This window comes from Podarcis filfolensis (genome assembly GCF_964270895.1).
Source record: "Podarcis filfolensis genome assembly, chromosome: 12".
In the NCBI taxonomy this organism is placed as follows: Eukaryota; Metazoa; Chordata; class Lepidosauria; order Squamata; family Lacertidae; genus Podarcis; species Podarcis filfolensis.
Window position 1 is genome coordinate 3,216,265 of NC_139614.1, and position 24,005 is coordinate 3,240,269.

General features: G+C 40.2%; 1 protein-coding gene across 1 annotated transcript in view; it reads right to left on the reverse strand.

Annotated features, from left to right (window-relative positions):
- Window positions 1-272: 272 nt before the first annotated feature.
- VOPP1 (VOPP1 WW domain binding protein) overlaps window positions 273-24,005 on the reverse strand; it is a 39,567-nt gene continuing 15,834 nt past the window's right edge. The window contains exons 3-6 of the mRNA XM_083578362.1: window positions 10,053-10,111; window positions 6,491-6,568; window positions 4,900-5,036; window positions 273-4,102 (exon numbers count right to left, since the gene is read on the reverse strand). Of these exons, the coding sequence (XP_083434488.1) occupies window positions 3,921-4,102; window positions 4,900-5,036; window positions 6,491-6,568; window positions 10,053-10,111 (456 nt within the window). The 3' untranslated portion in view covers window positions 273-3,920. The remainder of the gene's footprint in view (window positions 4,103-4,899; window positions 5,037-6,490; window positions 6,569-10,052; window positions 10,112-24,005) is intronic.

Here is a 24,005-nt window from a genome sequence, read left to right on the forward strand (position 1 = left end):
TTAAAAATTGGCACTGTTACTAGATCCATCAAAGACATGTTGGGAGTAATATAAAGCAGCCATTTTCAATTAAAGGTTCGATCTGAGAAGCTGTGCATTGTGTGTTCAAGTGATCTGCATGGGCCACATGTGCAAATGAAAGGTGAAGCTTACACATTACTCCAGTTCAGTCTGAGTAACATTGAAAGCTGATTTCAAAACAACAGAGATTAAATCTAGAATTTAGTATTTACTGCACACACCTAAACAAATTTACTTTGATGCAAATCACCCAAAGTTCACGTTATTTATTATTATTATTTATTAAATTTGTATACCGCTGTTCAAGCAAAGATCACAGGGCGGTTCAGAACATAAAAATGAGAACACAAAATACATAATAAAAACAGATACAAAAACTAAGCAATAACCCCTCTCCATATCCTAGTTTATGTCTTTAAGATTACAGCTTTAGGGCCATTTCACATTATATGTGTCAGACAATTCTGCCTTTTTTGTGAATGCTCCTGTAGAAGTGTCTGCAATGACACGTTCAGTACACACACTTTCTAGATTTGTAGGTACACACTTAAATAGCCTAGGTATACATCTAAGAATCTAATCTGTTAAAAGTCTTTAATTTCATAGAACCAGAGAGTTGGAATGGATCCAAAGGATCATCTAGTCCAACCCCCTGCAATGCAGGAATCTCAGCTAAAGCTTCCATGTCAGATGGCCATCCAACCTCTGCTTAAAAACCTCCATGGAAGGAGAGTCACAACCTCCTGAGGGAGTCCATCCCACAGTCAAACAGCTCTTACTGTCAGAAATGAGATTACTGCCAGAATCTTATTTCTAGTAACTTGAGGCCATTGGTTCGAGTCCTACCCTCCAGAGCAGGAGAAAACAAGCTTGCTCCATCGTCCACACGACAGCCCTTAAGACATATGAAGATGGCTATCATATCTCCTCTCAGCCTTCTCTTTTCCAGGCTACACATACCCAGCTCCTTCAACCATTCCTCATAAGGCTTGGTTTCCAGACCCTTAATCATCTTGGCTGCCCTTCTCTGCACACCTTCCAGCTTGTCAACATCCTCCTTAAATTGTGGTGCCCAGAACTGGACACAGTATTTCAGGTGTGATCTGACCAAGGAAGAATAGAGTGGTACCATTACTTCTCTTGATCTAGACACTACATTTCTGTTGATGCATCTGAAAATAGCACTAGTTTGGGGGGGGGGGTTGGCTGCTGCTGCTGCATCACACTGTTGACTCATGTTAAGCTTGTGGTCCACCTAGATCCTTTTCACATGAACTGCTAGTAAGCCAGGTGTCCCCATCTTATATCTGTGCATCTGGTACTTCCTGCCTAAGTGCAGAACCTATTGAAATTCATTTTGTTAGTTTGGGTCCCGTTCTCCAAGATGTTAAGGTTATTCTGAATCCCGATTCTGTCTTCTGTGGCATTAGCTACCCCTCCCAATTTGGTGTCATCTGGAAATGTGATGAGCATCCCCTCAGTTCCTTCATCCAAGTCATTTATGAAGACATTGAACAACGGGCCCAGGACAGAACCCTGCAGCACCCCACTTGTCACTTTTTTTCAGGATGACAAGAATTCCTATCCCGCTTGGACTCCTTTCTCTTTGAGCATTTCTGACCATGTGATCAAACCCAGGAGCTCCTTCAGCTTTTCGAAATTGGCCTTCTTAAAGTCCAGAGTGTGTGTCCAACTACACTCAGTTTTCCCTTGCCTTTGTATCATGAAACACAGGGGGACATAATCACTTCCTCCCAAGTTTCCAAGTGCTTCCACTTTGTTGATCAGTTCCTCCCTGTTGGTGAGGACCAGGTCCAAAATAGATGACCCCCTTGTTGCTTCTTCCACCTTCTGGGAAATGAAATTGTCAGTGAGACATTTCTTCAAAATGTATTTGTTTGATTACTGCACAACACTAGAACTCATTCAAGGTTCTGAGTATATTAAAACCAAAGTTTGTTTTAAATATTGCTTTCATAATATTGCCCATTATAGCTCAGTCAGAAGAGCATGAGATTCTTAATCTCAGGGTTGTGGATTTGAGTCCCATGTTGGGCAAAAAGTTCCTGCATTGCAGGAGGTAGGACTAGATGACCCTTGTAGTACCTTCCAACTCTACGATTCTATGATCACATTCAATAATAACTGTAAGACATTTTTCTAAGACAGAGAAAAGCCCACCTCTCAAGTCCCTTAAACATAATTGCATACTGATTCCCACTTTCCCTTAAACTGAAGACTGGGGTTCATTGTTGTGGCGTGTGCCTACACCTGGGGTCTCTGCCCGATACTTTGGTGTGTCGCCTGAGGGGCCTGGTTGATACAGCAGGTGAAGGAGGAGAGTGAACAAAAGTGGGTGACGCATATGGGAGAAACAGCCACTGCCTGGCCTCCCAGTTCAGGAGCGGAAACAAAGCAATGGGGAAATCTGCAACCTGGCCACCCTCAGCAAGGTCTCATCTGCTCTGCAATTACAACATACCAAGAGTCTGAGAAGCAAGTGCAGGTGGAATCTTTGTAATCCAAACCCAGAAGGGCATAACAATGGAAGACAAATGAAGGACATTTATCGCAAGCAGAAACTATGGAAGATTCCAGTATTCTTTTTTAAATAATAATAATAAGCTCACCATGATATGGAATGAATCTGTTGTTTTCTAGTGGTCTTAATTTCTACATCATTTCTTCATCATATCCTGGAAAACTGCAATCATTCCCTAGTATTTGGTAACTCTTACATCTCCTATGAAGTTCATTTTGAATAAATCAGTCACCACATCAAAAACAATGAGTAAAAGTCACCTTGAAGCAACTTTACCATGTTAAAAATGAAAGACTCAGGCCCATGAGGAATGCGGAGGAAGAATACTAAACATCCAAATATTACCCATGGGTCATCTGACACATCACACAAAGAAAGGCAAAACCACCAAGTGTGTACTCAGCAGGCTACTGCAACCAATCCTGGAGCTCTGCTGAGTGCCATTCACATCTGTCACACATTTTCAGATGCATACAATGAATATCTTCAGTGTACGCCTAAATAATGTCATGCAAAGGGGCCCAAAGTCAATAGGAAAACTCTGATTCAAAGACTACCCATTTTATTTTATGAAGTCTCTTTAGAGAATAAATATTTTCTAGGCAATCAGTTTTTTTGTTGCTAGACCTCTGCTTATCATTGTTGGCGCTGAACATTTTTACCTTCCACACAATTGCTATGATATTCACACCATCAACAGTACATCACAATTTCAGTTCTTGGCAGAAAGACACTCCTTTCCTCCCAAAAACAATAAAGGGAGCCAGATTTAAGATGCTAGGGTTGGACCACAGGCAGAGCTGCTATAATCCTGTTCCACCCAGTGTTTGTTCAAGTGAAGCAGGGCGATGGATCTTTTCCCGCCCTGGAACCATTTCCCACACTTTATCTTACCATAGTTCCTTGGAGTCGGCATGATCCAGTCGCTTCCTTGATTAACAAACATCACTCATCTCACAAAGACCACTTGCTTCTGCTATTACCTCCTGTCCTGTGCTCCTGGTTTCCCATATTTAAAATACAAGTGACTCCAAGGTTTTTAGGCTGGTATACATTGTTTTGTGCTTATTACCATACTGTGCTGCATCAATATGTTAATACATGTCTTAAAATCACAAATACCATTTTTTTAAGTGTATGAGATTTAAATATAGGCTTCCAATAAAAAGCACTATAAAACTTTCAGTCTTGCTTTGAAGACATCAGAAAAGAATTCCCCCTGGGGCTGCACATCCACCAGTGTCCAAACAGTGCTAACTAGGAGGAGAGCAAGTTCAACAGAGCACTAGCAAGTCTTCTGCTGTTCCCAAGCCTGCTCTCTTCTGCCCAAGTCACAGTTCACTGCAGAGAAGAGAGGTTAAGTGGAGGATTTCACTGCCTGCTCGTATGGTGGTGGTGGGGTATTACAGTAAGAAGGGAGAGGAGGGTAAACTGGGTTCACTTGTGGGGACTTAGGTTGGACGTGGTAAGTCATAGCCATGGGGTTCATCATAGCTCCTTCTGGGTCTGTGTAGTATGCCATCCCTGGCTGCTGGGCTCCTAAAAGTGGGAGACACAAAAGAGTAATGCCGGGCATTGGTCTGTGTTGTTAATATTTGAAAGGAGTCACAGATGATTTTCAAGGCACCAACAGAACCAACTTGTTCACTTCAAAGAAATCCCTTTCTTTATCTATAATACATATGTATTATATGTACACACACACAAAATGGGTGCACCCCTGCTTGCTCCACTCTCTAACCCCCTTGATATTCCCCCCCAGTAGACCCACAGAGCCTCCCCCTCCCTACCCCAGTGCAAATCTAAGCTTGCTATTCACCTTCCCAGTCCTATACTTGGAGGGCATTCTTGAAACCCCCCACCCTGGATCACTCAAGCCAAAGATGGGGTGGGGAGCTTGTACATCTTTACTCCTGATGCAATTCATTTCTGTCATTTTCCAAATTTAACGTCATCCAGCAATAAGGATGTTTTGGGGCCACTTAATAATTTCTATTTGTTCTAATTGTTACATAGGAACAGTTCAGTACTTGCTGTTCTCTTCCATATTTCCTGTCACAGGAAGCAGCAGGCACAGGGAAAGAGAAAAACCAGCAGGAGAGAATTATAAAGTATAATGCAGTTTTAAGTGATCACTTGGCCAAACACATTGGCCGACTTCCTGGTTTTCAGCATTCAGCAATGGCTATAGAATAAGTTACTCACTGGTCTGCCTAGATAAAGGCTCGCATGCTAAGAGTCTGGTTATATTATCCTCAGATCAATCACAACAGTAGTCTGTGGCCAATAATTATTGTCTCACATAGCAGTACTAGTAGCAGGATGCAATTTCTGACCTGCTGCAGAGGGGTTAGGTGGCCGGGTATACGACACGTTGTATGTTGTTTCATCAACCAGCGGTGGAGGATACATCCGCCTTCGGATAAAAAACCCCGCCCCACAACAGAACAAAACTCCCATCATCAGAAGGAACCTGAGCAAAGGGGAAGGAGAGAAGGAACAAATTTAAGCAGAGTTTCCACAATTTGTAAAAACCCTAAACATTTACGGCATTTCCGTGCACTGCTCTGGTTCGCCAGAAGTGGCTTAGTCATGCTGGCCACATGACCCAGAAGCTGTACGCCGGCTCCTTGGCCAATAAAGCGAGATGAGCGCCGCAACCCAAGTCGGTCACGACTGGACCTAACAGTCAAGGGTCCCTTTACCTTTAAACATTTACTCAGTAGTTAATTGCAGATCCAAGTTTTTTAATAATAATAATAATAATAATAATAATAATAATAATAATAATAATAATAAATATTATTATTATTATTATTATTATTATTATTATTATTTACCCACCCCTTATGCTAAAGTCACTTGGGGCATCACACCTGGGGAGAGAAAAAGCTAACTCCCCCCACCCATGATGATCACTGACATCAAAAACACCCCTAGATCACATGGGTCTGAAAGAAACCTTAGATTACCTACTTTAGGTAATGGGTGGTGTGGAGCCACAGCTGGGGAGGAAAAGATTATTTCCTGTCTAGCTGTCACTGCCTTCCCTACTGGCAAAAACATCCCTGTGCACGATATGTTCAAATAATAAATCAGCCTATTCATTCTACGATACTTTTCCTCATCAAGTGTTATTATTAGTAGCAGTAGCAGTAGTAGTAGTAGTAGTAGTTGTTGTTGTTTAGTCGTTTAGTCGTGTCTGACTCTTCGTGACCCCATGGACCAGAGCACGCCAGGCACTTCTGTCTTCCACTGCCTCCCGCAGTTTAGTCAGACTCATGTTTGTAGCTTCGAAGACACTATCCAACCATCTCGTCCTCTGTCGTCCCCTTCTCCTTGTGCCCTCCATCTTTCCCAACATCAGGGTCTTTTCCAGGGAGTAGTAGTAGTAGTAGTAGTTAATTAATTAGTTAGTTAGTTAGTTTATACCTTGCTTTCCCCCTGACAGGGACACAAGGCAGCTTATAGATAAAAGTAATTGCTGAGGATCTCCAGCAGAGACCCACCACACTTGCCCTGAACCTCAGTTCCCAGGATTCTCAAGGGGAACCCAATTATTATTACATTCAAATTAAAACTGATATAAATTTGTAGTGTAGATATAGCCTTAGAGCAGGAGTCAGCAAACTTTTTCAGCAGGGGGCCAGTCCACTGTCCCTCAAACCTTGTGGGGGGCCGAACAAAATTGTTTTTGGGGAAAAAGAATGAATTCCTCTGCCCACAAATAACCCAGAGATGCATTTTAAATAAAAGGACACATTCTACTCATATAAAAACATGCTGATTCCCAGACCATCTGCGGGCTGGATTTAGAAGGCGATTGGGCTGGATCTGGCCCCCGAGCCTTAGTTTGCCTACCCATGCCTTAGAGAATCCAATTAGAAGATGCAACCGTAAACTTATCAATAGTTATCACAGCCTTACCAAAAATACCATAGACGCTGGATAGACAAAGTTCTTATGCAGCATCTTGAACCACAGCAATCTTCATAGGAGCGGCATCTGCATAAGAATAAAAAGAAGAGGACATTTGGAGATTGCAAAGCAAAGATGCAGCCTGGCAGAATAAGGCATTGACAGGAAAGGAAAACCTCAGTGGGCTAAGATTCTGTCAAGCCTCATGGTTTTAGCTGTCAACACATTAGCTGAAGAACAGACGTGGAAGATGCAACAATTCCAATGCAGAGAGATCTAAGAATGTCATTTGTGACATTATACATCTGGAGGCTGTACCGTAGCTGTACCGTGTTGCTATGGTTGCACAAGACACAGCTGGGCTAGGATGCTCCCTTGAGACTCGAGAGCAATGCTAATTTGCGCCTGTAAAGAAGCCAACATTGCTAATGCCCTACAATTGTAGTCACTAATACAGAGAAGTCCTCAGCTCTGGATGCCACTGATTTTTATTTCAATCATATTCATGGTCTTCCACTTGGGATTCTCCAGGAGATAAAAAGAAACACACCCACAGCTCTGAATTAATTTCCTATACGTAGTTTCTAAAACAGGAGGTAACTCTGGGGTGGTTCTCACACACGATTGCAACATCAAGCAGATACTTGTATGCGAATACAGGTCAACCCAAAGAAAAATGAAAAGGTATAGACTCTGAAAGGTGAAAAACACCAGAAACAACAACTAATGGAAATATTTACAAAATCAGATCAATGTTAGTAATATGCAAAAATTCAGTTGTATATTGTAATGCATTTTAACAGACTGTACTATAAATGACTATACCAGCTAGTCACAAAATGCCTGCATGAAAAACCTTATTTAATTTGATATACTGCCAAACAGCAAATAAAACTGGAAATCCACAAAATTGAAAGATGGCTGAACTCAGTCATGGCTGGCAGATCACTGGACCCATTTTCACAAAGCTCTTCACCAGGAGTCAAAGTAAAAAGAAACTTCAATGCTGGTTGTTTAACATATCCTGCCTTTTAACAGGATTGAAGGCAGCTAGGAAATGCCCATGAATCAAATGCAGTAAAAGAAGAGATTAACATAAGCAACACTTTCTTTGGAGGGAAATCAAAGAAACAGGAAAGAAAACAAGGTAAGTGAAAAGGAAAGCTGTGCAGCACTGAAGTGATGTCATCCTGAGGACTCAGGAGAAAAACAAAATAATGCTGAGCTGGAAAAGAAATCCAAAAGTTATATCTGAAATAAAATATTTCTTTGAATTAGTACTTTATTTTTCACATTTCTATCCTACCTTTCTACTACAATGTTCAAGAGCAACTTTAGTGGTGAGTTCAAATGTATTTTAATTTGTGGGAAGAGAGCGCTAAGAATTAAGGTCTGACCTGTTGTTAGGAAGTGTTTTGCAAGACCAATTTACGTCACTCAAAGTCTGGTGCAGAGGCCTGCTTCACACTGGAAGCACATATGGGACAAAAGAAGCACGTTTAGACAGACATGCATCATACAGGTACACAAATCTGAAAGCCAACATTGGCTGCAGCTCCTTGCCATGAGCAAATTCTTCATTGTGAACGCTGGTGCACTGCCACACAATTTGTGGAATGGCATTAAGACGTTCTAGTACTACAAATAACAGGAACAGATGGAGAACAATGAATGTTTCAGCAATGCTTAAACCATATTACTGTGTGAGCATTGCAGGGATATTATTCCAGAAAATAAACAAACAAATGCACACAAAGATCTGGTTCTGTATGCAAGTATAATCAGGTTATGGTCAATCCAGAAGTTTAGTATTTTCTTTCAACCACAGGAACCCCTTCTGTTCCTGATGTGAGCTCTGAAGCCTTAGGACACAGTGCCACACTAGACTGGATCCCAGCCTGTTCATAAGCTGCCAGTTCAAGCCCCAGAGTCCCTGACACTAGGCTAGTTTAAAAAGCATCTGTTCATGGAATACAGAGTTCTCAGAAAGCAACACAAAGAAACCTGCAGATACTATTCGAGTATGAACATAAATCAAATAATACAAAGCCAAGAAAAGATGCATTAGGACTACAGAGGCTTGGGATGTCTCCCTCTCCCACATGGACTTGCAGGGGGGAAAAGATGTTAAGAACACCTCGTTTCTCTTTGTATACAGTAACAGGCTTTGAACAATGACCAAGCATACAATGTGTTTAATGAGTTGGAGAATATCAGATCTCAATATGTCACTGGTTAGACATAACAGAAGCACAAAAGCGAGAGGGAAATCTTCCTTATGACAGCTCATTCACCCAATGTTTATAGATTAGATGCTAACACAACAGAACAAGACCAGATCTCCTCTTAAAAGTGTTCCCAAGGTCCTGGAGGCCCTAACAGTGTTTGGCAGCCTGGCTGGTTTGTACACCAATAAAGAAAATACCAAAATGATAATTAAAAATCTGGGGAAGGAGGCAAAATAAAATTTGGAAAAGATTTCTGGATTTTGGGATGGGAGGAAACATATGTATGGCAGAATCCTAATAAATTCAAAAATTGGTTGTTCTGATTGGATAATCAGCAAGAATAAAAACTAATTAATCTCTTTAAGCCAGGGATGAAACTTGGGCACAGGAGGACTAAATAATAAAAATTACTACTACTACTACTACTACTACTACTACTACCAACATGATGAAATCCCAGCTGTTTTCTACTCAGTCTTCACCAATACATTATCAAGCCCTGACCATGAAGCCTATGTCTTCATGGTGCAAGATTCTTCAGTTAGCAGAACCTTCTGCAAAGTTTTGCTAAAATGTACCATCTCAGATTACAAATAAGGAATAGCATGTTTGAACACTCTCATATAAAAAGTCTTCTGCATATAGAACACTTGCAAGTTAGGGACACAATTGCTTTTTTATTATTCAGTTGTATGGAGCAATGGAGACAGTGTTTTCCTCCTGGCTGGGGATAGGCAATTTGTGGTAATATCACAAATTTTATGGTCTGGCTGTTTTTTTTAAGTATACCTTTGCTTCTTAGGGGCCACCCCACATTTTCTTCAAAAAATTGCTTTGCACAGGTAACTACCATACAGTTATCAAAAATATCAAAAGTAGGGGGTCCTCAGTAATTAGCTAATTGGGAATGACTGCTCTAGAATAAGTGCTGATATAAAGAGCTTAACAGGGGTCAGCAAACTTTTTCAGCAGGGGCCGGTCCACTGTCCCTCAGACCTTGTGGGGGGCCAGACTACATTTTGGAAAAAAAAATTTGAACGACTTCCTATGCCCCACAAGAGATGCATTTTAAATAAAAGCACACATTCTATTCATGTAAAAACACCAGGCAGGCCCCACAAATAACCCAGAGATGCATTTTAAATAAAATGCCACATTCTACTCATGTAAAAACACGCTGATTCCTGGACCATCCTCAGGCTGGATTTAGAAGGTGATTGGGCCGGATCCAGTCCCCAGGCCTTAGTTTGCCTACCCATGGCTTAAATCTATCTCCCAACATTGTAAACACACAGACACACACATCTACAGATGAACACAGAGAGAAAAGGAGGATCACTTACATATAATATGTAGGATACACCCCTTCAAAGTACCAGCACTGCTTTTTGGCCTCTGAATACTGAAAAGAAAGGAAAAAGAGGACATTGTTCATCATTTAAAGCAGAATCTGCGAGTTATACACAGCATTTAACAACTGTATCTACAAGAAGTTTTAACAGAAAATATGCCTTCAGTTCACAAATGAATATATTTAGGATAACTAGAAGCAAAGTGAGAGCTAAGGCAAATGCCACGATGGGGTTTGCAGGGGCTGGGTGCTTCATCCCTCCTAGACATGCTGACCTTGCAAATCCTCACCCCCCCCCCAAGGTTCTTCCAGTTGCAGAGGCTGGTTCTCCGGAAGGGGGAGTCCAGAATGACTTGGGGATCTCTGCAAGGAAGAATATGTCGGCTGGGAAAGGCCCATTGACTCTCTGCAAGTGTTTTCCTGCTCCTGTTAGAAGCAGTCTTAGGAGGAGTTGTATCCTGGAAGGATATTGACAAGTGTAATCAATAAATAAGAGGAAAACATGGTTCTAACTGTGGCAGAGGAGAGGGAATTACAGCAGAGGCATCTTGATTGCCTATTTGACAATCTGCTCCTGTCAAAATAGCCTGTTCTATTAGACTTATTTAAATAACAGAGATTAAAAGCACTGCTCTATGTTATTACATAGCAGATGGTGAATACATTTTTGACCTAAAGCAATGGGGCTATGATTGAGCACAATGCATTTCTCTCTCTTCCAGAAAGAAAAGGTATTCATATTTACCAAGCTAAGCTAAAAAAAAAATTGCATTGTGAATAGGTAATATCTAAGGCAATCAGCAGATATGCAAAAATGAATAAAAGTGTGAAGAAACACAGTTTGCTTCAGCTTCAGTTTAAGGGAAACATGTCTGCTGTAAACAAAGACAACTCACAATTCACTTTTAAGTGGTTAGAGGGCCTATAAGCGACTGTTGCACTCCCATGGTTGTTTCTCCTAGAATAGACCACCATGCTGTGCCTTCACACACAACTGATGCAACAGCTGACTTGCACACACACAAATTGTGTCAATGGCTGCTTCCCACCCAATTAAGTCTATTTCTTCTGGGTCAGCACAGGGACTTTGAAATGATGAGATAGCAAAGCAATCAGGACCCTGGACAGCAGCACAGAGCACAACGAAATATTGCCAGCCTTGGCTGATTGTTTGTTTTGAAAGGTCTGAGAGATGGGAGTTGTAGTCCAACAACATCTGGAAATATACAGGATTCCCCCCCCCCCAACCTACAAGAAATCAGTGTTCTCTCAGTCTCACTGTCCATCTCCAGCAAGGGGATAAGAATTCTGACATCTCACAGCATGTTGTTAGGATTACTAATCTAGCATATGTTAAGCACCAAAAGCACATATAAATGCTGTGTATTATTATTTACATGTTAAAATAGACAATCCTGGTGATGTTCAAATTGCTTAACTTTGCAACCACTAGTGGCTACCACTAGATCTGATACTCATTGACTATGTGACTTGTTAGGGATTAGGCCTAATTCACTTATGCATAAATAAAGCTTCGTGATCAATTTATGAAGATTCATTTCACCTGTTCATGCTTGTGGTGAACTAACCATGTGAACCGGCTGTCAGGATATTTGGCCCCATGAATTCCCTCCCTTGGTTCATTCCAACAATGCTGCTGGTGTGTGCTTATGGCAGTCAACTCATGCAATCTATCTACCATGTGAATATTAAATACAGACAGAAGAGGAGTAATAATATTGAATGAGATAAGCCCAAATTCTGAACACATCAAATAGCTCTAATAAAATGTGAACTTGGTATTCTAAAGAGTACTAGACATTCCGTTTTGGTGACTGCAACCTGGTTGAAGGAGTCATCTGGCATGTAGCTTATATCTCTGAGCTTCTAACACTGGTATAGACAATGGTGCAGCAAATTCCTCCACTTTATTTACTAAAATAAAGCTAAAAATATATATTTAAGAACTACCAATAATATACTTTAACTGAATAGTTCAGGTACACCAGATAGCTACAAAAGATCACAGAGAGCAGGGACTACATATTCATACCACTGTTGTGATACATTCCATACCCAGTGCAGAACCATCAAAGCTTCCAAGTTTTGAATCTGGCACAAAAGAACCACTACTGAAAAATATGAAAATTTAGGGATGAGTTTATATGGAGTCAGGACTGACATATTCTCTCCCCTGCTCCTTTCCCAAGGCTACCACAGACATTCAAAAAGCTCAACTAGTTTTAATTAAACCGATTAAGATTTGCAAACACAATTAATAGATTAATCAACTAAAACTGGCGTGTAACTTTGAGGAACACCACACAGCTCACTGGGTCCTGGCATCTGGCAATTAAGTTACCAACATATACCAAGGCCCAACCTACAGCTCAGACTAATTTTCAGATATTCAGCAGATGTCGAACAAATTAATCTGATTACTATGGATCATTTCTGAAGTAGACTTGGGTGGTTCCTTTTCAAAAGAAAAACAATATAGGCGGGTTCCATTCCCAGTCCCCGCGTATAAGTGTGCCCAACCCCATTCCACCCTCTTCCAGATCCAAAAGGACCCACACATCAGTGACCAGAGATCAACTGGACATGCCTAAAATGGTCACTGCCTGTACTTGTAAAGTAACTAAATTTACAATGTCAGAATTCAGTTCATGTAAACACACACACAATTTAGCTTATATGCTTGCCTAAATATCACAGATATTTTTTCCCTTCAAAACCACAAGAACAAGCATGGGCTGTCCTTCAGCATTTCATCTAAGTCCTCAAGGATTGGACTTCCGGAGTCGGCGCCATCGGCAATGGCGGATTCCCTCTAACTTGGAGGAAGATAGCTCTACGGAAATCGGGTCTTGCCACTGCGGCGAAGCGGGGACCCTTCAAAAAACCACAGGCGGGTGAAGCCTGTGACCGTGGGACTCGGCGGGCACCTTCAGCGCCCACCCAATTTGCAAAGGAACCCAGTTGCGGGCTCCGGAGCGAAACGGGGTGAGTGGCGCGGTGCTGAGAGTCAATTGCTTCTTCCGTGGAGTGAAGCCGCACAGCTGTTGTCGGAGAGCGCTGACTTTTTTCCTGTGACAATTCGGCCAGCAAAACAACTACCGTGAGTAGGTTGAATTTAAAGATTTGAAAATAAGGGAAGAAAAAGCACTAATTTGGTACCAAAAACGGGAAGGTGTAAACAGGAAGTCCGCCTTCCGTTTCTTGTAAACAGATCAAAGCAAAGACTATTTAAACTAAGACCTGGAAAATCGCTTTAAAAGGACTTAAATCCTAACATCAAGACAAAAGATCAACCTCCCTGAATTGCAGGAGAGGGGAGGGAAGAGGGAGAAGTATTTTTGCCTGCAAAAAGAGAGGAAAAAGAAACAAAGACCACTGCTTAATGTCTGGGAACGGGCTGTCAAATGCTAATAAGATTGCCGTACTGTGAATCGCGCTGTTTATGGACATTGTAACCTTTTGACAGTTAACTCTGCAAGAGAGATACTTTTGATTCTGACTGGCTTCTCCAGACTTTAAGGAACTGTAAAGTAACTGAAATTGAAATTGAAACGGTTGTTTACTTTGTTAAATGGGGGATTTGGAAAAGTTACTTTAATGCAACAAGAATTGACTGTTACTGTGTCCCCCTAGAGGAACTTTGCAATTGTTACAACTGGCCAGGGAATTTTCCACTCCAAATTGGCCAGGGGAATTTTCCACAGCAAAATAAACTCCGGCCGTGGGACTGACCTTGAGCTTCAGATAAAGTGTTATGGCAAACTTGCCTCAGGAAAAAACAACAAGATCTGGGAAAATTCGGCAGCAGCGAAGAGCATCAGCATCTGGCCCTTCTGCACCATCAGGGGCAGCACCTGTTCAAGTTGATCCAAAAGGAATGGCATCTGAAGATGCTTTAGCTGTGGCATTAGGCAAAATTAATGAATCTCTGGAAAAACTGAGGAAACAAGTAGCTGAAGCATCAACTATAATTGATCAGAATACTACAAGCATCAATAATTTGGGACAGAAGGTGAATTCTAACACAGAATCTATTGAGAAATTGCTGCAGGAATCTACTTTGACCCGAAAGACAGCTGAAGAAGCAAAGGAAAAAGCACTGGCCGTAGAGGAAAAGATACCACCGATATGTAGGCAACTTGAGGACCACAGGTCAATGTTATCTATGACTGAACTGAAGGAAAGACAGACAAATTTAAGGATCAGGGCGGTACCTGAACCTGAGAAAGATAACCTAAGTGACTTTCTTATGCATGAATTTGCAGACTTCTGGAACTTTGATTCAGAGAAGCAAGATATCAAGATAGTAAGTGCTTTCAGGCTCGGAAGAGGGGGGAGAAAGAACAGGGTGAGAGACTGTTTGATTACCCTCCGAACAAAAGAGGAGAGAGACAAAATATTGAGTCTGCATTTTTAGGTCTAACTACGGAGACCTGGTGACCCTGTTGAGAAGTAATAGAATTGTTTTCAGGTCGGAATTCCCTCAAGGCCTATCTTTTACTTTCAAAGGAAGAAAGTTAAAAATAAGATCAGTGGAAGATAAAGAAAGATTTTTGAAAGATCACGGAGAAGATTTGCAGAAAGAATCTGAAGAAGAGCTAAGAGCACTAAAACCAGGAATATTAGACATATCATCACTATCATTTGGATTGGACAACTTAGAGAAAGTGATACCACCGACAGAACAAGAACAATTGCTGGGTGCAGTTGGAGGAAAAGCAAAGTAACCACGCCATGGCTCTGCAACTATTAAGCTGGAATATTAATGGTTTTAACTCCCCGGAGAAGAGGAAAAAAGTCTTTCATTTATTGAAAAAGGAACAATTGGACTTGATTTGTCTACAGGAAACACATGTGATAAGGCTGCATAGGAAAGTATTGATCAATAAAAGATTGGGTCAAGAGTTTATTTCATTGGACAAGGTAAAAAAAAAAAGAGGTGTAGTGATCTATGCAAAAGAGAGCCTATCACCGAAATTTATGTTTAAAGATGACCAAGGAAGATATGTGGCAATTGAAATTCGAGCACAAGGAGAGGAATTTCTGAAAGTAGGAGTTTATGCACCAAATGAGGGGAAATCGGAATTTTTTAAAAAGTTGCATGAGACATTGCTGGACTATATGGATTATAACATTATCATGATGGGAGATATGAATGGAGTGGTATCCACATATATGGACAAGGCACAGAGACAGGTCGTTACTAAGGATGGCAGACTACCAAAAACCTTTTTTGAGATGACTGACAATATGGACTTAATTGACATTTGGAGAACAAAGAATCCCTTGGGTAGAGAGGGAACTTTCTTCTCTGAAGCCAAAATGACATGGACAAGAATTGACCAAATCTGGATAACTAGAGGACTGGCTCCTAAGACTCGAAAAGTGGAAATTTGCCCTAAAACTTGCTCCGACCATAATGCTGTGAAAATGGAGATGAAACTAACACCAACTGGTTCCTTCAGATGGAGGATGAATGACACCCTGTTTAGAGATGAAGAGGTTACTAAGAAGGCCCAAAAAACCTTGAGAGACTATTTTGAGATAAATATGAACACTACCATTGAAAAAAGAGTAATCTGGGACGCAAGCAAAGCAGTTATGAGGGGGTTTCTAATTCAACAGAATGCAATAAAGAAGAGAACTCAAAATGAGAAAAAAGACAAAATTTTGGAAAAAATAAAAGAGGGTGAGAAGAAACTGAGAGCGAAACCAAAGTCACAAGAGATTCTGAGAGAAATAAAGTTATATCAAGTTCAATATATGAAAATGATGAATCAGGAAATAGAATGGAAAATTAAACAGATGAGACAAAGGACATTTGAATCGGCCAATAAATGTGGAAAACTGTAGCTTGGTAAATGAAAAAAAGACAAAAACTTAACACCATTACTAACTTGGAAGTGGAAGGAAAGAATATTCAGAATCCAGTGGAAATTAGAAAATGTTTCCAGAGGTACTTTAAACAGTTATATACACAAGGGCCACAGAAAGAGTTCGATATAGACCAATTCTTAAAAACAAATGGACTACAAAAAATCTCTCAAGAAAACAAGTTAATGTTGAACTATAAAATCACAGAACAGGAGGTGGAAGGTGCCATCCAGAATATGCAGTTGGGCAAATCTCCAGGGCCGGACGGCTTAACCTCAAAATACTATAGATCTCTGAAAGATTGGATAATTCAACCACTAAAGGAGGTTTGTAATGAAATTTTGGAGGGGGGAAAAGCGCCAGAGTCGTGGAAGGAAGCTTATATTACACTTATACCGAAAACTGAGTCTGAAAAGACACAACTTAAGAACTACCGCCCCATATCCCTGCTTAACGTGGATTACAAAATTTTTGCAGACATTTTGGCTAAAAGACTAAAAAAAGTATTAGTGGAGGAGATACATAAAGACCAAGCTGGCTTTCTCCTGGGCAGACACTTGTCTGACAACACGAGAAATATAATTAATATTTTGGAAAAATTGCAAGTGAATATTAATACTAAAGCAGTCTTAATATTTGTAGATGCGGAGAAAGCCTTTGACAATATTTCTTGGAGTTTTATGAAGAAAAATCTTCAGGGGATGGGGGGATGGGGGTTGGTCAAGGTTTTGAAAACGGTATAGGTGCAATTTACTCAGAACAAAAGGCCAAACTAATTGTTAACAATGTGGTGACAGAGGAATTTAAAATAGAGAAAGGGACACGACAAGGCTGCCCAATTTCCCCATTGCTCTTTATTTCGGTCCTGGAGGTTTTGCTAAATATGATCAGAAGGGACCGTTTGATTAAAGGTATACAGGTCGGAGCTAAACAGTACAAATTGAAAGCTTTTGCAGATGACTTAGTACTGACGTTACAGGAGCCAGAATCTAGTACTAAAAGAGTATTAGAATTGATTCAAGAATTTGGTCATGTGGCAGGATTTAAGTTGAACAAGTTAAAAATTAAGGTTTTTGAGAAAAACTTAACACCGATTGAGAAAGAGAGGTTTCAGAAGGTGACAGGTTTAACATTGGTTAAGAAAGTAAAATACCTGGGGGTTAACATGACCGCTAAGAACTTGAATTTATTTAAAGACAATTATGAGAAATGTTGGTCAGAAGTGAAAAAGGATCTAGAAATATGGTCAAATTTGAAGCTTTCCTTGTTAGGTCGAATTGCTGTTATAAAGATGAATGTATTGCCAAGAATGTTATTTTTGTTTCAATCATTGCAAATTTTGGACAAAATGGACTGTTTCAAGAAGTGGCAGAGAGACATTTCTAGATTTGTCTGGCAGGGCAAGAAGCCCAGAATAAAATTTAAAATATTAACTGATGTAAAGGAAAGAGGTGGATTCGCCCTGCCAGACCTTAAACTCTATTATGAATCAGCAGCATTCTGCTGGTTGAAAGAATGGCTGCTTCTTGAAAACACAGACATTTTGGATTTAGAAGGTTTTAATAACGTTTTTGGGTGGCATGCATATTTGTGGTATGACAAGGTTAAAGCACACAAAGCATTTAAAAACCATATTGTCAGGAAAGCATTGTTTAATGTCTGGATAAGATATAAGGACCTACTTGAAAATAAAACCCCAAGGTGGTTGTCACCGATGGAAGCAAAGGCCCAGAAAAAGCTCAATATGGAGGCCAAATGGCCGAAATATTGGGAAATTCTGGAACAAGAAGGAGACAAACTGAAATTGCAGAGTTTTGAGAAACTAAAAGATAAAGTGCGAGATTGGCTTCATTATTATCAAATAAGGGAGGCTTACAATTTGGATAAAAAAATTGGCGTCCAGGTGGAAAAATCAAAATTGGAAACAGAACTGCTAGATCCCCAAACCAAGATACTTTCAAGAATGTATAACTTGCTGTTGAAATGGAATACTCAGGATGAAACGGTGAAATCTGCTATGATTAAATGGGCACAAGATGTTGGACATAACATTATGTTTGCTGACTGGGAACAGTTGTGGACCACAGGTATGAAATTCACGGCATGTAATGCCTTAAGAGAGAATATTATGAAAATGATATACAGGTGGTACATGACACCAGTCAAGCTTGCAAAAATCTATCATTTGCCCGATAATAAATGCTGGAAATGTAAGGAGGTTGAAGGTACATTTTTTCACCTCTGGTGGACGTGCCCAAGGATTAAGGCTTTCTGGGAGATGATATAATGAAATGAAAAAGGTATTTAAATATACCTTCTTGAAGAAACCAGAGGCCTTTCTCCTGGGCATGGTCGGCCAATTGGTGTTAAAGAAGGATAGAACTCTTTTTATGTATGCTACAACAGCAGCAAGAATACTTATTGCAAAGTATTGGAAGACACAAGATTTACCCACTCTGGAAGAATGGCAGATGAAAGTGATGGACTATATGGAATTGGCGGAAATGACTGGCAGAATCCGAGACCAGGGAGAAGAGTCGGTGGAAGAAGATTGGAAGAAATTTAAGGACTATTTACAGAAACACTGCAAAATTAATGAATGTTAAAATGATGTCGGAATGAAATGAAGCGGTTTTAGCAACAATGTTAAAAAGGAGTATGTAAAAATGATTTGTTAATAGATGAAAATATAAGGTTATAATATGTTAAGATAAAGAACTAAGATAAAAACAAAGAGGGAAAGGATTTGCTGAACCAACTACTCGAAATGGAATACAAAAAAGGGAGGTGTGAGGAGTTCAGGGAAACAAGTGAATGAAAGGCAAGACATTGAAAGATGGACTTATTTTTTACTGTTTTTTCTTTTTTCCTACTCTGTATTTTGTATTATTTGCTTTTTTTCCTTTATTTTCTTATTATTTTTGTAATCTTTTTTTGAAATTTGAATAAAATATCATTAAAAAAAAAAAAGTCCTCAAGGATTACCCTTTATAGTACACAAAGGAGAAACCAAAAGAAAAAAGAAAACTGCCCTCAAATACACTGATATGTCTCTTGATATTCTCTCTGATTCTCTGACCTTTTGCAGTAGAACAACGGAGCTGAAAGCATCAGCTGAAAAGCCACAAGACACTGAGTGCTAGCTGTGGGGTCACAATCCCCAAAAGGTTAAGTGGGGTGGCAGTGGAAGGATTTCTTTGATGTTTCTTAAGGAATCAGAAAAGCCTGAGTAGAGGACTTCAAAGACTTTGTCCCATTCATGTTCTATTTGTGTTTTCTCTCCCCCCCCCTTCCATGGGAGAAAGGGGGGGAAACCCTGATGTGATTGTGTGTTCTATAGTATCTTTCCCCCCTCTTGCTCTTCGCACTTATCCCCAGCATTAGCCATACTTGCTCAATACTTCTTTCAGGGCCAAAGAGAAAATGTTTATCTCAGGAGGTTTTTCTAGAGTGTTTATTTCGGAACGCCAGTTATGAAATCACAAGCCCCTCTGCAGCTTCAAAGTTCTGACAGGCAATGCTTTTGCTCTTGCAAGAAAAAGATAAAAATCGCAGAAAGCTTGACAAATAACAGGTAGAAGGGCAAAGGGCATATGATATCGTTACAAGTCTGTGGGGAGCCTGGACCCTGCTTCTAATTCCTGGACACCCTTTCTAATTCCTGGGTGCCAGACAAGCACAATGTGGGCCGACTATTTGAATCCAAGGCTGCAGCAATGTGAGCCCCTCCACTGTACGCTCAGGTTGTATATACGTGTGAATAAAACATATATCATAAAGACACCACAGTCTCTGCCGTGCCTTATTTCCAAAAGCAAACGCGGACCCTGGGCAAGTACCTGGAACCCTTGGAATCCTACACAGCTTGGAGACTGGGGTGCTGCGCAACTATATATTGAAGTCGAAACAAAATAAAATAAATAAAATAAAATAAAAAAATTCCTTGCAGTAGCACCTTAGAGACTAACTAAGTTAGTTATTGGTATGAGCTTGTGTGCTCGTACCAATAGCTAATTCACCAGACTATACCCTGCCAAACTTACCTCTGGGGTTATAAGGACTGAATTTTTTTTTACTTCAAACTCCCTGTGTCTCTGGTGTTTATTCTAAACTATATTAAAATTCATTTATATTTTGCATTTAAAACTGCCTTCAACTTTTTACAGAGTTGTGCTGTTCCCTGAATCAAGGTGTAACGGACCTACTGCTAAGTCCAATTAAATGTAGCAGATCTCACCGCTAACGGCCCCCAATTAAACCTGTAGTGAACCTACAGCACGGTACGCGAAATAATTACATTTATAAATTCCCACAGGTTATCATTTTGGGTTCTTGTGTGAGGGAAGATCTGGAGTCTTACGCAGAAGCTGAATGAATAAGAAAGGTTTTATTTACAAAACAAAGTTGATAAAACAAAGATGGGTCAATGAGTTGTGCTCGTTCAGGAAACAGTTAACTTATTAATTACAATAATTCTAAAGATGTCACAGGCATTAAAACAAAGTAGTAAATGCACAGCAAATCAGTTGTTATGCTTCAGGTAGATGTTCAGGTTTCTAGAATAGGTGGTAAAATCTTCACTCAGTTTCTGTTATTTGCTCTCATTTCTTTATGTAGTTATGACAGGTGTTATAGTTAAATACTTTGACACAGCACAGCTTCCTTCATAGCTTAAAACTTTGTTCACGAGCAAGAGCCACTTTTTGTCAGTTACCCAACTTCTTAACAATCCCAGTCCTAAGGTATTTCCAAATAGTATAACCGACCCAGGGGATCCCCACACCCCTCCTAACAGGCTTGGGAGTCTTCTCTTTCTGGAAGATCTCTCCCCTCCTGACTGGAAGGCGACCCAAGGAGACTTCATCCTCACAGCTTCTACTTCTCCTGCTCAAACTCAGCCCTCCAGTTCACTCCTGTCTGAACACTTTCCCTAGACATTCAACACCGTCTTCCTATCTAAGCTACAATGCTTAGAAAAAGTGAGTATTTGCTCAAAGAACATGTTTTTTGGGAAACATTTCTAATTGAATTAGCTATTTTTTTACTTAAACTGGAAGCTGGAAGAAGAGGATTCCAAACCAAATTTCCTGCACTATAGCCCATGTTCTCCAGCTCTGCCTTAGTGATCCAGATTATCATGCAAGGAAGCTGTACAGAAGAACTGTTCTAGGACTAGCTAGCATGGGCTCTCACCCAGGGGGACAAAATATAAACCACATAATTGTTTATGGTAGGATTCCTTGCATCAATTCAAAAGAAGGGATTTAAAGTTTAAAATATCTTGGGCACCCTAGTTGGGGCCTTTCCAGGGCACAAACCCAGTTGCTTGTGGTTCTGCCAACTACTTAGAGCTTCAGAGATTAAAACCAGAGTTTTGAATGATGCTGCCTTGAATGCTGCAGAGAGCCAACACAGATGCTGGAGCACTGATGCTCTGTGTTCCCCTGATCAAGAGGCAGGAAGTTTCGTTCTGCAAGAGTGCATATTGCAACAGTCAAGTCCTGAAGGCAAAAAACAAACAATAAATCTTCCTAGTTCTCAGCCTATCCCTTTCCATGTTCTTGCCATTAGGCTAAATGCTCTCTGTTCCTCCACTTGCAGTTGTTTACTGTGCTTATTATTCCACCCGCAAAGCTAAGACCAAGGAACATTTGTTCTAACACAGCAGCATCCACAGCATGGAGCACTGCGCTGCCCATGAGACCTTTAAACTAGTTCCAAGACTCTCAATGGGTTACTGTGAATGCAGGGCAATGAGCAAAGAAAGGGAAAAGAGAGACAGGGATTAGACCACATTCAGCATCTTGTGAACAAAGCATGCTTCTTATCAGCACAGCTGATGAGTCTGTCATGCATTTTCCATTAAAGACTTGAATACAGTCTGCATCCCATGTTCACAGGACAGTGAACGAGGTTTGTGTGTGACCAGCCTTTATCATCCCACATTGCCAAATCCACCCACCCCCTTTTTTAAAGCAATGTAGTAATCCACATTTTTAAACTAGTTAACGCAGCCAGATTCTGGAATTAGGTCTCAATCTTCACTCCTGAAAACACACTACAGAAAGTTCAGAATGTAATGGGAGCTACAATTCGAACAGAGTTTGGAGCTAAAACCTGCTTTGAGTACAATAGCTTGGCATCCATACACACTTTGAATAGAGGACAATAGTTCCAGGTCAGAGGGCATGACTTCCAGGCTTCCTGGAATTAGTCTAGAAATTGTAGAACCACTCATGGGTTCTACTCTTAAGGTAGTCTATTCCCAAGACATTTCGGGATTTTAAGGTTAAGACCAAAATTTGGACTAAGAAACAAATGAGGAGACAGTATGGTTTTAAAATTGGTGAGGTGCATTCTATATGTTTTGGCCCAGTTAGTAATCTAGCTGCTATATTTTGTACTAACTTTCATTTACAAACTACTTTCAAGGGCACTGTAGCCCAGTGGCATCTTATTTGTTATTTGTTAATTTAAATGATGGATATACTGCCTTTTAGCAGAGCTCCCAGACAGTTTGCAAAGATGGGGTAGAGCACACACTTTGCATGCAAAAAGTTCCTGGCCTCAATCCCTAGAATTCACAGGTAGTACTAGGAAGTGCTAGAGAGCTACTGTCAATCAGCGAATACAATACTGAAGTAGCTGGACTATATTTTGGGACCCAGCATAAAGCACTGTTCTGTTTACATACAAGACAAACTAAAATTACTAACTAAGAAATGCATACACACTATGAACATTACTCCAAACCATATTTCCACATCTAGAGATCTCATGCTTGTTGGGAACCAATCTTGTTGCCTAGGACTAGACTAAAACCAAAGAGAACATCTACATTACAGACATAAACATGTTTTAATATTCATTCCATCATTGCACTATATTAACTATATTTTGGGATGGGGTAGATCTCTAACCAAACATTTTATCACTGTCTTAACCCAAATAAACCATTTTCTATAGGATTTGAGCAAAAGGCCCACCCAAATATTCTCCACCCTACTTGCAGATGGTGAAATTAGGAAGGAAATTTGGCAACAATATCCCATGAAGTGGCCAAACCTGTGCAAAAAAAAATCACAAGCAACAAAGTTATGTTTTGGTCTATCATCTTGATTCAAAATGGCGCCAAGTGTTCAATAAGCAATGAAGATTGTTGCACACCTTGGGAATCCTTATGTCAAGTTTCATGACAATATCTTAACAGGCAAGATTCAAAATGGTGACTGATGTCCAAACATCAACGAAGAACGCCCCCCCCCCCCGAAATTTTATGCCAAGTTTGGTGCCAATACCTCGAGAGGCGTTCAACCGTATAGAGAAAAAAAAAAGAAAAAAGATAAAAAGGACAGACAGAAAAATCACGTTCCAAAATATATAGAAGCATGAATTGTGCAGGAACTTAGGAGGAATTGTAACAGTTTTTCTGAAAGGCTCTGTAATGCATAAAAACATTAAAAAATGAAAAAATAGTGAGATTTCCATTCAACTAAAATCAGGAGTGGGGGTTGGGTGGGGAAATATGCACGGTCTGACCCTCATTTCAATGGGAAAGGCTTCCCAACATGTGCAACAGAATGACCCCTATGCACTTGGGTGTGTCTCAAAACAGAATCTGTGCCCACCTCATGTTGTAAAATATAGCTTCTATTATATCAATTTCATTGCTGCTAAGGGAAAAATGCATACTTGACAACATAATTACAGCTATCACTCTAATTACTATGTACTGCATTTACAAAGATTCACAGGCAAGGGGATAAGACCCACTATCTATTTTATTTTATTTGCATTGCATCAAGAACCCATTTTAATAAATTTTAGTGCTAGGGAAAGCCTGTGGACTCAATGCAGATGTAAAACCAGGTATACACAAGAAATCAGGAGACCCTACATGTTCATGCTCTATTAATTCCCATTATGTGAATGCACCTGTGACTTTTGGTTTCGACAATGGTCTTGGTTAGCTCCAAACCAGAGTTTGGAGCAGGTTTAGCTAGCATAATTTTCCCCAGGTGCAACACTGCTTAGTTATTTCTTCATTAAC